Source organism: Oncorhynchus mykiss, chromosome 7, assembly GCF_057628025.1.
Source record: "Oncorhynchus mykiss isolate SJ-2025 chromosome 7, ASM5762802v1, whole genome shotgun sequence".
NCBI lineage: Eukaryota > Metazoa > Chordata > Actinopteri > Salmoniformes > Salmonidae > Oncorhynchus > Oncorhynchus mykiss.
Genome location: NC_143028.1, coordinates 27,881,127 through 27,898,243, shown reverse-complemented (window position 1 = coordinate 27,898,243; position 17,117 = coordinate 27,881,127). Strand labels below are relative to the sequence as shown.

At 41.8% G+C, this 17,117-nt stretch overlaps 1 protein-coding gene across 4 annotated transcripts in view; it reads right to left on the bottom strand.

Moving 5' to 3' along the window:
* The window catches only part of unm_sa1614 (un-named sa1614), a 111,139-nt gene that overhangs the window by 74,914 nt on the left and 19,108 nt on the right, over nucleotides 1–17,117 (bottom strand). For all 4 annotated transcript variants that reach the window (XR_005052569.2, XM_021609084.3, XM_021609086.3 and 1 more), the window contains exons 8-13: nucleotides 16,992–17,067; nucleotides 15,825–15,911; nucleotides 13,438–13,538; nucleotides 11,838–11,907; nucleotides 7,968–8,055; nucleotides 491–539 (exon numbers count right to left, since the gene is read on the bottom strand). Coding sequence is in view for 3 of the 4 variants with exons in the window: in XM_021609084.3 (XP_021464759.1) it covers nucleotides 491–539; nucleotides 7,968–8,055; nucleotides 11,838–11,907; nucleotides 13,438–13,538; nucleotides 15,825–15,911; nucleotides 16,992–17,067 (471 nt within the window). In the remaining variant the exon portion in view is untranslated. The remainder of the gene's footprint in view (nucleotides 1–490; nucleotides 540–7,967; nucleotides 8,056–11,837; nucleotides 11,908–13,437; nucleotides 13,539–15,824; nucleotides 15,912–16,991; nucleotides 17,068–17,117) is intronic.

The following is a 17,117-nucleotide window of genomic DNA, read 5'->3' as shown; positions in this document are numbered from 1 at the left end:
TGTGTTAGAGTCAAGGCTCTGTTGCAGCCGGCAACGACCGGGAGACCCATGGGGCGGCGCACAATTGGCCCAGCGTCGTCCGGGTTAGGGGAGGGTTTGTCGGCAGGGATGTACTTGTCCCATCGCCCACTAGCGACTCCTGTGGCGGGCCAGGCGCAGTGCACGCTGACACCGTCGCCAGGTGTACGGTATTTCCTCCAACATATTGTGTAAAGAAGCAGTGAGGCTTGGTTGGGATGTGTTTCGGAGGACGCAGGGCTCTCAACCTTTGCTTCTCCCGAGTTCATACGGGAGCTGCAGCGATGAGACAAGGCTTTAACTATCAATTGGATACCACGAAATTGGGGAGAAAAAAAAAAAACGGGGTAAAAATTATAATTATTTTTTAAAGACCAGCGAGCAACTGCGGCCCTTTACGATGAGTTAAGATTTTTTTGTGGCCCCCACCCCCAACAAAGTTGCCTGTCCCTGCTATAGAAAGGTTACTCACGCAACACACACTGGCTCGTCATCAGCAAGAAAGTGATATGTGCGATTATCTAGAACACAAGAGAAAATATGTTAAATCAGAAAGTCTGCATCCAAAGAACATGTTTCACATTTAAATGAAAGGAGCTCTCATCAAATCACATTTTATTGGTCACATACACATATTTAGCAGAAGTTATTGCAGGTGTAGTGAAATGCTTAAGTTCCTAGCTCAAAAAGTACAGTAATATCTAACAATACACAAATCTAAAAGTAAAACAATAGAATTAAGAAATATATACATATTATGATGAGCAACGTCGGAGTGGCATTGACTAAAATACAGTAGAATAGAACACGGTATACGCATATGAAATGAGTTAAGCAGTGTCTAAACATTATTAAAGTGACTAGTGTTCCATCATATAAGTGGCCAGTGACTCCATGTCTACGTACAGATGAAGTCGGAAGTTTACAAACACTTAGGTTAGAGTCCTTAAAACTCGTTTTTCAATCACACCACAAATTTCTTGTTAACAAACTATCATTTTGGCAAGTCGGTTAAGACATCTACTTTGTGCATGACACAAGTAATTTTTCCAACAATTGTTTACAGACAGATTACTTCACTTAATCACAATTCCAGTGGGTCAGAAGTTAACTGTGCCTTTAAACAGCCTGGAAAAGTCCAGAAAATGATGTCATGGCTTTAGAAGCTTCTGATAGGCTAATTGACATCATTTAAGTCAATTGGAGGTGTACGTGTGGATGCATTTCAAGGTCTACCTTCAAACTCAGTGCCTCTTTGCTTGACAGCATGGGAAAATCAAGAGATTAGCCAAGACCTCAGAAGAAAAAAATGTAGACCTCCACAAGTCTGGTTCATCATTGGGAGCAATTTCCAGATGCCTGAAGGTACAGTCATCTGCACAAACAATAGTACCCAAGTATAAACACCATGGGACCACGGGGCCATCATACCGCTCAGGAAGGACACGCGTTCTGTCTCCTAGAGATGAACATACTTTGGTGCGAAAAGTGCAAATCAATCCCAGAACAGCAGCAAAGGACATTGTGAAGATGCTGGAGGAAACCGGTACAAACATATCTATATCCACAATAAAAACAAGTCCTATATCGACATAACCTGAAAGGCCTCTCAGCAAGGAAGAAGACACTTTTTGGAGAAATGTCCTCTGGTCTGATGAAACTAAAATAGAACTGTTTGACCATAATGACCATCGTTATGTTTGGAGGAAAAAGGGGGAGGCTTACAAGCTGAAGAACACCATCCCAACCGTGAAGCATGGGAGTGGCAGCATCATGTTGTGGGGGTGCTTTGCTGCAGGAGGAACTGGTGCACTTCACAAAATAGATGGCATCATGAGGCAGGAAAATTATGTGGATATATTGAAGCAACATCTCAGGACATCAGTCAGGAGGTTAAAGCTTGGACGCAAATGGGTCTTCCAAATGGTCAATGACCCCAAGCATACTTCCAAAGTTGTGGCAAAATGGCTTAAGGACAACAAAGTCAAGGTATTGGAGTGGCCATCACTTCACAAAGCCCTGACCTCAATCCTATAGAACAGTTGTGGGCAGAACTGAAAAAGCGTGTGCGAGCAAGAAGGCCTACAAACCTGACTCATTTACACCCGCTTTGTCAGAGGAATGGGCCAAAATTCACCCAACTTATTGTGGGAAACTTGTGGACGGCTACCCGAAACATTTGACCCAAGTTAAACAATTTAAAGGCAAAGCTATCAAATACTAATTGAGTGTATGTAAACTTCTGACCCACTGGGAATGTGATGAAATAAATAAAAGCTGAAATAAACAATTCTCTACTATTATTCTGACATTTCACATTGTTAAAATAAAGTGGTGATCCTAACTGACCTAAGACAGGGAATTTTTACTAGGAAGAAATGTCAGGAATTGTGAAAAACTGAGTTGAAATGTATTTGACTAAGGTGCATGTAAACCTCCGACTGTGTATAGGGCAGCAGCCTCTAAGGTGCAGGGTTGAGTAACCGGGTGGTAGCCGGCTAGTGATGGCTATTTAACAGTTTGACGGCCTTGAAAAATGAGTGTTTTTTCAGTCACTCGGTCCCAGCTTTGATGCACTTGTACTGACGTAGCCTTCTGAATGAAAGCGGGGTGCAGGCGTTGCGCGGGTGGTTAATATCCTTGATGATATTTTTGGCCTTCCTGTGATATCGGGTGCTGTAGGTGTCCTGGAGGGCAGGCAGTATGCCCCGGTGATGTGTTGTGCAGAACGCACCATCCTCTGGAGATCCCTGTGGTTGGTGCAATTGCCGTACCAGGTGGTAATACAGCCTGTTTGTGAAGGTCATAGGGGACAAGCCAAATTTCTTCAGCCTCCTGAGGTTGAAGAGGCACTGTTGCGCCTTCACCACACTATCTGTGTGGGTGGACCATTTAAGATAGTCAAATCAAATATGATTTGTCACGTGTCGAATTCAACAGGTGTAGTAGACCTTACAGTGAAATGCGTACTTACAAGCCCTTAACCAACAATGCAGTTCAAGAAATAGAGTTAAGAAAATATTTACTATATAAACAAAAGTAAAAAAATATATATAATAAAAAGTAACACATAAGATATTACAGTTTTCAGTGATGTGTACACTGGGGAACTTGAAGCTTTCCAAATTCTCCACTGCATGTGGATAGGGGCATGCTCCATCTGCTTTTTCCTGATTTCCACGCTCCGCTCCTTCGTTTTGTTGACGTAGAGGGAGAGGTTATGTTCCTGGCACCACTCCACCAAGGCTTAAGACAAATAAGACAATACTCTACTAACAAATAAGCTGTTACACTTCTTATTCTATGTATCTCCCTTAAGGTCCCTGTGTAATGTGATGTTGTACCCCCTAGCCCAATTGTCCTTTGTATATTATTTATATATACTTGTTCCACATGTACTTCCTGTATTGATTTCTTAATCAAAAATAAAAAAATTAAAACCACTCCACCAGGGCCCTCATCAGTGATGTGTATGCCAAGGAACTTGGAGCTTTCCACCTTCTCCACTGCGGTCCCGTCGATGTGGATAGGGGCATGCCCCCTCTGCTGTTTCCTGAACTTCACGATCAGCTTCTTTGTTTTGTAGACTGAGTGAGAGGTTATTTTCCTGGCACCACTCTCCCAGGGCCCTCACCTTCTCCCTGTAGGCTGTCTCGTCATTGTTGGTAATCAGGCCTACTATGGTTGTGTTGTCTGCAAACTTGATGATTGAGTTGGAGGCGCGTCACCACTAGGGATGAAACGGTTACCAGTTTCACGATTATCCACAGTAAAATTCCTGACGATTAGTATTACCGTTTCAAATTTTTCTTACCATTAAAACCATGATAAATACTTACCAAATACTTACTTAAATTCTTACCATTAAAAAGCCATGATAAATACTGTCCAGCATCAACCAAAGTTCACAACAGTCTGACGCCGGCGCAGCATGCAATGTGGGTTTTGTTTTGTGTGAAAGCATGGAGGAAGGCAGTGACAGCGCTCGAGAGATTTTTCAGCATTCGTAGAGGACCAAATCTGAAGTGTGGTCGTATTTTGGGTTTTACATTAGTAGAGAGGGAAAGTTAAATCGAAGATGGTAACCCAATCTGCAGGGTTACCAAATGTGCTGGTTGATAAAATACCTGTATTTATGGGAAAGATGTTTGAAAAGGGCATTTTGTTCTTAAATGATATTGTAAATTGTAATGGTAGAGTTATGACCTTCATGGAGTTATCAAAATTGTACAGGAAGGTCTGCTAAATCCAAGAGTACAACCAGTTGATTACATTATTATCCCAAAAATTGAGGAGGCGGGTGGCAGCGGCAGGAGGCAGTGAACTGGTCTGTCTGACCAATATAAAGGATCAAAACTGGCAGAGGAATAAAAATACCATAAATAGGAAAGTATAACAGTTTCATTTGAGGACCAGGATGTTGACAACTGTGCCATACAGATTGCAAATAGTTGGGAAGAGATTTTTGATGTACCGATTCCATGGTACAGGGTGTATGAGTTGATATATAAAACAACGCAAGACTGTGCTTTTCAGCTAAAATTATTATATAGAATTCTCGCCACCAACAAAATGTTGAATATTTGGGGCATAAAATCATCAAAGCTCTGCAGATTTTGTTGTATGGCTACAGAATCAATAGACCATTTATTTTGGTATTGCCCTCAGGTAGCCTGTTTTTGGTCTCAGGTTCAGGATTGGCTGAAAATGCATAGCATGGATCTAAAATTGACCCTAGAAATAGTACTGTTAGGAGATCTGGAGAGACCGGTTCAGTCAATTACTAATACTCTTAGTAAAAGTATTTATTTTCAACACACAATCTGTAGATTATATTCGATAAATTGAGATTGTACGTTAAACATCATTGCATAGTTGAAAGATGTGTTTCGTAGAAACACGAAGTGGGTGGCCAGCAGAGATAGATGGGATGGGCTGAGGGAAGGTATGTGGAATTGAAGACAAGTGGGAGTGGAGTTGCTGTGTGAGAGAGAGAATGGATGATCAAAAGATAAAGGGGAAAAAAAGTCAAAATAAAACATAATAAAAGTACATTTGAATGACACTAAGTGGCAGTGTTCTTACCACTAATGCCGGTTTGCCTGAGGCTAATGCCTTGCAGGTGTTTGTACACATGCATATACACACACTCTCATTTAAATAAACACATACACACATGTAATAGCGCCAGACATGCACACAAACATATACAGTTGGCATTGCTGTTATGATTTCAGTTGTCCTTGATGTCCTTTGTTTTAAATGTATTATTTCGTTTAAAAAAATGTGCACTGATTTTGCTGTTTTCTTCTGTCTTTTCCTTGTTGGTTGTTGGTGCATTAGGGGGTTCTTGGGGGTGGGGAATGGAATATTTTTATTTTATTTTTTTCTTCGGGGGGGGGGGGGGGGGGGCTATGGGAGGGCTCTCGAATGGTTGAGGAAAAGCTATTGGGGAACTGTGGGGGGAGGGGGGGGGGGATCGGGTTTCACAAGATTGTGATCATGAAAAAGGAGACTGGCAAATTTTATATCACCATCATTGCACACGCACCCTCACACATAAGGATGGCTCTGTTGCAGAAAGACTGATACATGTTTGATAGTGTCTTGATGCTGTATTGTTTGTCCTTCATGTTCTAATACTTTAATGTTACCCCTTCCTTGTGTTTTTGTAATAAATCATTAAAAAATATATTAAAACATTTTTTAAACCCTGTCTGCAGAACAAGCAACAAAAATAAAATGCTGTGAGAGGGGGCAACACTTCAAATCTCTTGAGTCATCTTCGTGACCAGCACTTTATATCGAATGCAAGGTAAGTTAACTTTTAGCTCAATGCATGATGTGGGGACTTTGGAATGGGGGAATGTCATGGTTTGTCTGTCTAACTTGCTAATAGCTTGTCAATAATGTAAACTGAAGCCTTCAGTGTTACCTACTCTTGTAAAAACACTACACATTGTTCTGCTGCTGTATGCGTTGTGTGTCTGAAGACTATTCACCCATTGCACACGATAACACGTTATGTAGTTTAGTCACCCAACCAACATATTTTGTTCATTTAAAATCCAGAAGTCATCGACTTGGTTGTAAAAATGTTCCAACAGGAGAAACACTATAGACTCCTATGCAAGACTCCTATGCAAGACTCCTATGCAAGACTCCTATGCAAGACTCCTATGCAAGACTCCTATGCAAGACTCCTATGCAAGACTCCTATGCAAGACTCCTATGCAAGACTCCTATGCAAGACTCCTATGCAAGACTCCTATGCAAGACTCCTATGCAAGACTCCTGTATTTATGTCAATTGTTGGGCTCAATGCAATTACTATCACTGTCTTAAGACTCTTTTGTATTTATGTAAATTGTGTATGGGGTCATTGGATATATTAAAATGCAACGCAGAAGATACACACAGTCTAAGTGAATAATAATTATAATGTAACACTAATAATAGTAATAATAATACTACATTTGCTATTCCCTTGTTTACAGAGTGGGAGTGCAGAAGGCAAACCCAGTGATGCTACTGGTCCCTCCTCTACAGTTGTGACACAGACACTTGAGCAAGCATTTAAAAAAGGCAGGCTGTTTATGCACCCTCATCAAAAAATGCTCAGGACCTCACTGCACTCATTTCATATTACATTGCAAAGGACATGATGCCATTTCAAATTGTTGAGAGGCCTGGCTTTCTGAGGCTGATGAAGGTTGCTGTGCCTCACTACAAAGTGAGTGCTGCTAATTTTATTTGTTGTTTGTTTATTTGATTTGCTTACTTAAGGTTGTGTTCATTTAGACCTGAACTAGGGAAACTTTTACCTCTCATGGCCACATGGTGCCATCTTTAATGTTAATATTATTTTAATGTTTATGCACACAAAGTGCATAGTGCTGCTAATTGTATTTGTTGTTTGTTGGTTTTCAATATAAAACTTGGTGAAATGATTTCAGTGTGTTTTTCAGTACTTTTTGATCACTTCCAGCACATTTTAACAATACCGCGATAATACTGATAACCGTGATACTTTTGGTCACTATAATCGTGATATGAAATTTTCATACCGTTTCATCTCTAGTGTCCACGCAGTCATGGGTGAACAGGGAGTACAGGAGGGGGCTGACTACGAACCCTTGTGGGGCCCCTGTGTTGAGGACCAGTGGAGGTGTTGTATCCTATCTTCACCAGCTAGGGTCGGCCGGTCAGGAAGTTCAGGACCCAGTTGCACAGGGCGGGGTTCAGGACCAGGGCCCCGAGCATCAACACTATGGTGTTGAAGGCTGAGCTATAGTCAATGAACAGAATTCTTACACAGGCATTCCTCTTGTCAAGGTGGAATAGGGCAGTGTGCAGTGCAATGTCGCGACTCCACTGCAACTCCACTGTCTCTGTACTGACGTCTTGCCTGTGTGCCTTACGGAGGGAATAACTACACTGTTTGTATTCAACCATATTCCCAGTCACAAGGCCATGGTTAAATGCGGTGGTTTGCGCTTTCAGTTTAGCGCCAATGCTGCCATCTATCCATGGTTTCTGGTTTGGGTAGGTTTTAATAGTCACAGTGGGAACCACATCCCTTATACACTTCCTGATGAACTCAGTCACTGTGTCCGTGTATATATCAATGTTTTTATCCGAGGCTACCAGGAACATAGCAAAGTCTGCATGACAACGTGTGTGTGTGTGTGTGTGTGTGTGTGTGTGTGTGTGTGTGTGTGTTTTATACAGCATACGCAATAATTATGAGCTGAACTCATAATGAAAATAGGCCATGGTTGACAGGCATGATTATTTCAAAGAGCGATGTTTCCAAATTATTTGGACTAAAACATTTTATTGAATTTTGGTTGTTAGACTAACAGAGGAGAACAAATTTCAGATGCAAATTAGACCGTAAAGTTAAATTGTACGTATATTTTCAATCCTGGTTAGGGAGGCTGACTTACGAGAAATGAGGTCAAAGCACTTCTTGTCCTCCAGACTGGGCTTGACTTGGCACGTGAGCAGGTTGAGTTTGGCTGGTGGTTTGTTGGGCTGAGGAAAGGATAGCATGGTTACTCCCAGGGAAGTCCCTCCTGCAGATGACAATAATGTATGCCATTGCCCCAACTGATGACCAAGCTATGTTCAAGCTGAAATCTGACTTTACCTTACAGAAAAAGCCTTAATTGGTTTAAAATGTGTACTTAATGCAAGCAAGACTAAATACATGTTCTCTAGTTCTCGCACTGCTCTCTTTCACCAGGGTCTCTTTAGTATCATCTCTCTCCTTTTGTCAATTCTGTTTTGCTTTGACAGAAGTGCAAGACACCATTCTCTATTAGAACATGGTAATGATTAAACATGGGGTTTATCGTTATTTTCAGCAATTAAAGTGACAAACAGTGAAAAAACGCTACTTTCAATGACATTCAAATGCTGTTTCATGGCTGGAAATTGTGAACACTATAAGAGCAGGAAAGGGCAACAGGCGGGCCGCGGCCCACATTTTGAAGGATATACAGATGAGCAAGTTAAAAAGCTAAGATTTAAAGTGGGCTTCTTTTTAAGAAATAGATCATGCCTCTCCCTAAATAGCAGGAAGACGAATTGAACAGTCAACTTTCCTGACATTTCTTGATTATGGTGACACCATTTGCCAGATTGCAGCAGCCACTACTCTTAAACCTTTGGATGCCGTCTACCATAGCAGCATTCGTTTTAAATCACTGGTGACAGTTTTAATACTCACCACTGCATCCTGTATCAAAAGGCTGGCTGGTCTTCATTAAAGGCCCGTAGATCAATTTATTACTCCCTTTTTGTTTACAAAGCCATTCTACCCAAGCTTCCAACTTCCCTAACTTCGTTGCTAACGTATAAAAGAACCAAACCAATCCTGCGAGCGGGTTAACTCGAGGTCCCTCTGATCTCGACCAATTAAGGTAAATCCTCTTTTAGTTTTAGCCTCTCAGCCGATTGGGGACAGTCTGAGCACTGATGGAGGGATTGTGCGTTCCTGGTGTAACTCGGGCAGTTGTTGTTGCCATCCTGTACCTGTCCCGCAGGTGTGATGCTTCAAGAAGGCCACCATTGTTCCTGTTCCCAAGAAAGCTAAAGTAACTGAGCTAAACGACTACGTAGCACTCACTTCCGTCATCATGAAGTTCTTTGAGAGACTAGTCAAGGACCATTTCACCTCCACCCTACCTGACACCCTAGACCCACTCCAATTTGCTTACCGCCCAAATAGGTCCACAGACGATGCAATCTCAACCACACTGCACACTGCCCTAACCCATCTGGACAAGAGGAATACCTATGTGAGAATGCTGTTCATCGACTACAGCTCGGCATTTAACACCAGTGCCCTCCAAGCTCGTCATCAAGCTCGAGACCGCCCTGTGCAACTGGGTACTGGACTTTCTGACGGGCCGCCCCCAGGTGGTGAGGGTAGGCAACAACATCTCCACCCCGCTGATCCTCAACATTGGGGCCCCACAAGGGTGCGTTCTGAGCCCTCTCATGTACTCCCTGTTCACCCATGACTGCGTGGCCACGCACGCCTCCAACTCAATCCTCAAGTTTGCGGACGACACAAGTGGTAGGCTTGATTACCAACAACGACGAGACGACCTACAGGGAGGAGGTGAGGGCCCTCGGAGTGTGGTGTCAGGAAAATAACCTCACACTCAACGTCAACAAAACTAAGGAGATGATTGTGGACTTCAGGAAACAGCAGAGGGAACACCCCCTATCCACATCGATGGAACAGTAGTGGAGAGGGTAGTAAGTTTTAAGTTCCTCGGCGTACACATCACAGACAAACTGAATTGGTCCACCCACACAGACAGCATCGTGAAGAAGGCGCAGCAGCGCCTCTTCAACCTCAGGAGGCTGAAGAAATTCGGCTTGTCACCAAAAGCACTCACAAACTTCTACAGATGCACAATCGAGAGCATCCTGTCGGGCTGTATCACCTCCTGGTGCGACAACTGCTCTGCCCACAACCGTAAGGCTCTCCAGAGGGTAGTGAGGTCTGCACAACGCATCACCGGGGGCAAACTACCTGCCCTCCAGGACACCTACACCACCCGATGTCACAGGAAGGCCATAAAGATCATCAAGGACAACAACCACCCGAGCCACTGCCTGTTCACCCCGCTATCATCCAGAAGGTGAGGTCAGTACAGGTGCATCAAAGCTGGGACCGAGAGACTGAAAAACAGCTTCTATCTCAAGGCCATCAGACTGTTAAACAGCCACCACTAACATTGAGTGGCTGCTGCCAACACACTGACTCAACTCCAGCCACTTTAATAATGGGAATTGATGGGAAATGATGTAAAATATAATCACTAGCCACTTTAAACAATGCTACCTAATATAATGTTTACATACCCTACATTATTAATCTCATATGTATACGTATATACTGTACTCTATGCGTACGGGTTTGAAAAGAATGTGAATTAAGACTACTGTGAATAGTGTCTTAATAATAAAGGAGTCTTTTTGCACCAGGTATGGGTGTTAAACATTTGCCAGATGTAAGTTTAATTAATATAAAATATAAATATTTATATTTAATATCATCTACTGCATCTTTATGTAATACATGTATCACTAGCCACTTTAACTTTGGATGTACCGATCCTGTGCAGGTGTTGTTACACGTGGTCTGCCACTGCGAGGACGATCAGCTGTCCGTCCTGTCTCCCTGTAGTGCTGTCTTAGGCGTCTCACAATATGGACATAGGAATTTATTGCCCTGGCCACATTTGCAGTCCTCATGCCTCCTTCAGGCATGCCTAAGGCACGTTTACGCAGATGAGCAGGGACCCTGGGCATCTTTCTTTTGGTGTTTTTCAAAGTCCGTAGAAAGGCCTCTTTAGTATGCTAAGTTTTCATAACTGTGACCTTAATTGCCTACAGTCTAAGCTGTTAGTGTCTTAATTACCGTTCCACAGGTGCATGTTCATTAACTGTTTATGGTTCATTGAAGAAGCATGGGAAACCGTGTTTAAACCCTTTACAATGAAGATCTGTGAAGCTATTTGGATTTTTACGAATTATATGTGACAGACAGGGTCCTGAAAAAGGGACGTTTATTTTTTGCTGAGTTTAGCTAGCTGCTAAGAGGACGTCATGTCATTGGAGGAGTGGGTGAGTGAGTGAGTGACTAACTTTTTCTCCTTGTATCGTTTTACGGTGGCTACACAGCCAGGATGTTGCAACTGCCTGTAAACACATAGTCCAGTTCAAAGAGAATGATGGCAGGCCCTTGTCGCAAACAGCTTGTTTGCATATAGGCCTACTGTACCTCCGATTGGCTACCGCGCATCGGTCTGCGTAGACTCTGGTCCTGGACGAGACAGATGTCTTTATTAGGTGTTATTTACTTACTGCAGTGTCAATTGTCCAAATGCACGGCCGCTTTCCCACTCTATATTGCTATAGAATTTTCACAAATGACTTAGAATGTTTAGGAATTACTTATACTACAAATTTATGAAAATGTGAAAATGACCATATCTAAGTGTTTGCATGTCAGAAAATACAACAAAAACAAATTTGTCATATTCTTCCTGGTGGTGTATATGAACAGATTTGTATAATATTTAATGTTGCTAAAATGCTGTCAGTTGCAATTTAGGCATTAAAGTTACACTTTATTTTAGGGTACAGAAATCGGCAGGTATTTACTAAAAGATAACATGGTAATCACATAGTAATAACCTATCACGTTTGATTAATTAAAAAAGCCCCACCAGGCACTATTTAGTACCAGGTTATCATCAATTGTGTCAGAAGATAATCCACAACACTGAACTCACAGTTCCATGTGCAATAGTTAGGTAGCAGTTCTGCACAGTGCAATTCCTCTTCTGCCACATCTTTCTCAACCTGCACAGAACAAATACCAAGAGTGAACATTTTTCAGCCTACAATCTGACTGAGGTACTGTGATGTAATTGTATGGAAGCTCAAATTAAATTCTCACTATACACATAATGATACTACATCCATCTAGTATAAATAGGATTTCACTTGTACAGTGGAAAGTGAGTATGTGAACCCTTTGGAAATGCCTGGATTTCTGCATAAATTGGTTAGAAATTGTGATTTGATCTTCATCTAAGTCACAACAATAGACAAACAGTGTGTTTTAACTAATAACACTCACATTATTGTATTTTTCTTGTATATATTGAATACATCATTTAAACATTCACAGTGTAGGTTGGAAAAAGTATGTGAACCACTAGGCGAATGACCTCAAAAGTTAATTGGAGTCGGCTAACCTGGAGTCCAGTCAATGAGACGAGATAGGAGATGTTGGTTAGAGCTGCCCTGCCCTATATAAAAACACTCACAAAATTTGAGTTTGCTATTCACTAGAAGCATTGCCTGATGTGAACCATGCATCAAACAAAAGATCTCTGAAGACCTAAGACAAAGAATTTTAGACTTATATAAAGCTGGAAAGGGTTACAAAAGTATCTCTAAAAGCCTTGATGTTCATCAGTCCACGGTAAGACAGAAGAAGCCACTGCTGTCCAAAAAAGACATTGCTGCACATCGGAAGTTCGCAAAATGTTCCACAGAGCTACTGGAAAAATATTCCGTGGACAAATTAAACTAAAATGTAGTTGTTTGGGAGGAAGGAACACACACCACTATGTGTGGAGAAAAAAAGGCACTGCACACCAACATCAAAACCTCCCCCAACTGTGAAGTATGATAGAGGGAGCATCATGGTTTGGGGCTGCTTTGCTGCCTCATGGCCTGGACATCTTAGTATCATCGACAGAAAAATGAATTCACAAGTTCATCAAGACATTTTGCAGGAGAATATAAGGCTATCTGTCCGCCTATTGAAGCGCAACAGAAGTTGGGTGACGCAGAAGTAAATCAACAACAGAATGGCTTCATCAGAAGAAATTACGCCTTCTGGAGTGGCCCAGTCAGAGTCCTGACCTCGATTGAGATGCTGTGGCATGACCTCAATAGAGCGGTTCACACCGGACATCCCAAAAATATTGCTATACTGAAACAGTTTTGTAAAGAGGAATGGTCCAAAGTTCCTCCTGACCATTGTGCAGGTCTGTTCTGCCAACTACAGAAAGCGTTTGGTTGAGGTTATTGTTGCCAATGGAAGGTCAAGGGTTCACATACTTTTTCCACCCAGCACTGTGAATGTTTACACGGTGTGTTCAATAAATACATGACAATGTATAATTGTTTATGTGTTATTAGTTTAAGCACATTGTGTTTGTCTATTGTGGTGACTTAAAATTTGATCTGATCTTCATCTATGACAAATTTATGCAGAAATCCATGTAATGCCAAAGGGTTCACATACTTTCTCTTGCCACTGTAGGTATGACAATTCTGCTTGGGATAATGACTTTCACACAGATAAAGTGTTCATACCCGTCACTTCTCTTGTAGAGGTATCCCGCTTTCTCTGTGCCATAATGTTTGTTGCCTTGCAGCTGGTGCATGCTGTAGAATGTCTGCTTGCTCAAGGAGTCCTGGGTTTGACAAAGAGATGGAGGTCATTTACACGATTCCCTACCACGTTGTCCATTATTTTCTATAATGTACAGAGCGTCACCATTTATCCCTTTACAAGCGTTTCGCTACACCTGCAATAACATCTGCTAAACATGTGTATGTGACCAATAAACATGTATTTGATTTTACATATTAACATATCATGACTCAAGTTTCAATATCTAGATCCTGTGACTCAAGCAGTGAGGAACATGGAAAGCAGAAATGTGATGTCACAAACAAGACAGATTAACGTATGCATGCAAGTACAGTAGTAGCTGAGTGTTAGGTCAGGCAGACAATCTCTTCTTGTCAAATACCACTAAGATCAGGCATAACATCATAACACATACTAAACAAAAGTTTCTAAAAAGGGTGATTCATAAAAAGTACAAATAGCCCTTGAATGTAAAACATTTTGCTTGTTGCACAAGGACTGAATAGAACCACCACAGGTGTACAGTGCATTCGAAGAATTCAAACCTGATGACTTTTTCCACATTTTCTTACATTACAGCTTTATTCTAAAATTTATAAAATAAAATAAAAAAAACAGGTTTTTAGAAATGTTTGCAATTTTTTTTATTTTTTTTTACTAAAATAGTGAAATACCTTATTTACATAAGTATTCAGACCATTTGCTATGAAACTCAAAATTGGGCCTCAGGGGCATCCCTGTTTCCATTGATCATCCTTGAGATGTTTCTACAACTTGATTGGAGTCCACCTGTGGTAAATTCAATTGATTGGACATGATTTTGAAAAGGTACACACCAGTCTATATAAGGTCCCACAGTTGACAGTGCATGTCAGAGCAAAAATCATGCCATAAGGTCAAAGGAATTGTCCATAGAGCTCCGAGACAGGATTGTGTCAAGGCACAGATCTGGGGAAGGGTACCAAAACAATTCTGTAGCATTGAAGGTCCCTAAAAACACAGTGGCCTCCATCATTCTTAAATTAAAGAAGTTTGGAACCACCAAGAGTTTTCCTAGAGCTGCACAATCGGGGGAGAAGGTGGTCCCCATGACAGACCTCCAGAGTGCCTCTGTGGAGATAGGAGAAACTTCCAGAAGGACAACCATCTCTGCAGCACTCCACCAATCAGGCCTTTATGGTAGAGTGCCCAGACGGAAGCCACTCCTCAGTAGGCATATGACAGGCACATGACACCCCACTTGGAGTTTGCCAAAAGGCACCTAAAGGACTCTCAGACCATTAGAAACAAGATTCTCTGGTCTGATAAAAGCCAGATTGAATTGTTTGGCCTCAATGCAAAGCGTCACGTCTGGAGGAAAACTGGCACAATCCCTAATGTTTTTAAGGGGCAGGGACTGGGAGATCGAGGGAAAGATGAACGGAGCAAAGTACAGAGATCCTTGATGAAAACCTGATACCAGAGCGCTCAGGACCTCAGACTGGTTCACCTTTCAACAGGACAACGACCCTAAGCATACAGCCAAGACAACGCAGGAGTGGCTTTGGTAAAAGTCTCTGAATGTCCTTGAGTGGCCGTGCCAGAGCCCAGACTTGAACATCTCTGGAGAGACCTGAAAATAGCTTTGCAGCGACACTCCACATCCAACCTGACAGAGCTTGAGAGGATCTGCAGAGAAGAATGTGAGAACCTCCCCAAATACAGGTGTGCCAAGCTTGTAGCGTCATACCCAAGAAGACTCGAGTCTGTAATCGCTGCCAAATGTGTAAAGGGTCTGAATATCTATGTAATGTCTTACTTCCGTTTTTATTTTTTATACATTTACAAAAGTTTCTAAACACCTGTTTTTGCTTTGTCATTAAGGGGTATTGTGTGTAGATGAATGAGGGGGGAAAAAACAATCATACATTTTAGAATAAGGCTACTACGTAACAAAATGAGGGAAAAGTCAAGTGGTCTGAATACTTTCAGAATGCACTTCATTTCCAGGTTTTTGGTTATAAATTTATTTTTTATCATATGCAAGTACTGTACATATCAAGTAAATCAAATTCAACGTATTCTCCTTGACTGGACGACTTGCAGGATTGAAATAAAACCACAATGTTAATACTTTATATAATGAATTACAACATCCACATTTAGTGAGATAATACTCACCCCATATGAGCATGGAAGATAAATGCTTTACTCAATAAGCATTTAAAAATATATATTTTACTCTTAAACAACCTCAAATGTTACTTTTTTGTTTTTTTTTGTTACATAGACAGGCACATTTAGAATTTCAATCAAACCTGTATGTATGGTGTGTGTGTGCCCTCACCTCTTTGAGCTCAGGCTGCAGTGAGGGCCGGAGCTGGTCTCTCAGAGAGCAGAGTTGTCTCTTCTCCTCGTCCTGTCTGTGTTTGATCTGGACAGAGACAGAGCACATTCAATAATACCCTCACCATCACCTCCCAATACACACACACACACTCCACCCACCCCTCACATCCTTTCCCTCCAAACACATTCCAGGTCGCACAAATTGATTGTGTGAATGGCTGCTTTAAGACAATCTCAGTATTGCAGAAATGTTGATAATAAAAATCTTCCTTTAATACCCAGTAGTTGTGAAAATGTATTGCTTAAACATATCCAAACTTTACAGTTCTACAGCAGTGTTTAGGGGGTAGGAGCTAGAGACCAGGGGTAAAACATGTGTAATTCAGCCCAAGGAAATCTGCCAGAGGCATTACAGGTGCTCCGACAGCAAAAGTCCTCATAGCCCTTCACCGTGCAGGATAGGGTAGTCATAAACAGAGCACGTTTGGTTGTCTACTGCCTCACTATAATCTACATGAACAACCATTGTGCAGTGTCTACTCTGATGGATTTGATCCAGTTGTACTGTCTGTGTGAGCTGTAGGGTGGGGAGAGTGTTCAGAATGCAGATGCCCTGCTTCAGTCACATGTGCAAGTTTTCTGCCCATAGGGCAGCTGTGAATGGCTCTCTGAATAGAGCTGTAGCGGTTTGAGGCTAACTGAGCTGATTATCTCTATCTAAATGTGAGAACAGGGCTAACAGCGTGGGCTGTTGATCTCAATAGAATGTTAATGGAACCCAACAGCTGGGAGAGAGGACAGTCTCTGACTACTGATGTGAGGGGGAAAACAATTAACAGTTCAGATTACATTTATTATATGGTTTCTAGAGAGATTCCTTACAATTGTTCAAGTTGGGCTTGTAGCAAAAACCGAAATCAATCAGTTGTATGGGGGATGGTTGCAACAGAAAAGCAAAACTGCAGTTGATTGCAAATGGCTCATTCTGAGACTGCAGTAGGTGGTGTTTGTAGTGAACATCACTTTTGCAAGTTGCCATTTGATCGAACACCAGAATGTACAGGGCTCATCTGTGAAAGAGACCGTGGGCTCAACATACTCCCTGCTTAAATAAAGGTTAAATAAAATGAAATCAGACACACATTCATTGTGGAATGCCACTCACAGTGCCCAGCGCTCCTGTGAGCTCATCAATATACTGCTTGAGCTTCTCTGTGGCCACCAGGCACTCCTGAAAGAAACTGACAAAAGGAAATATCAGTTTATTGCTGCATTGTGTGTGTATGTGAGA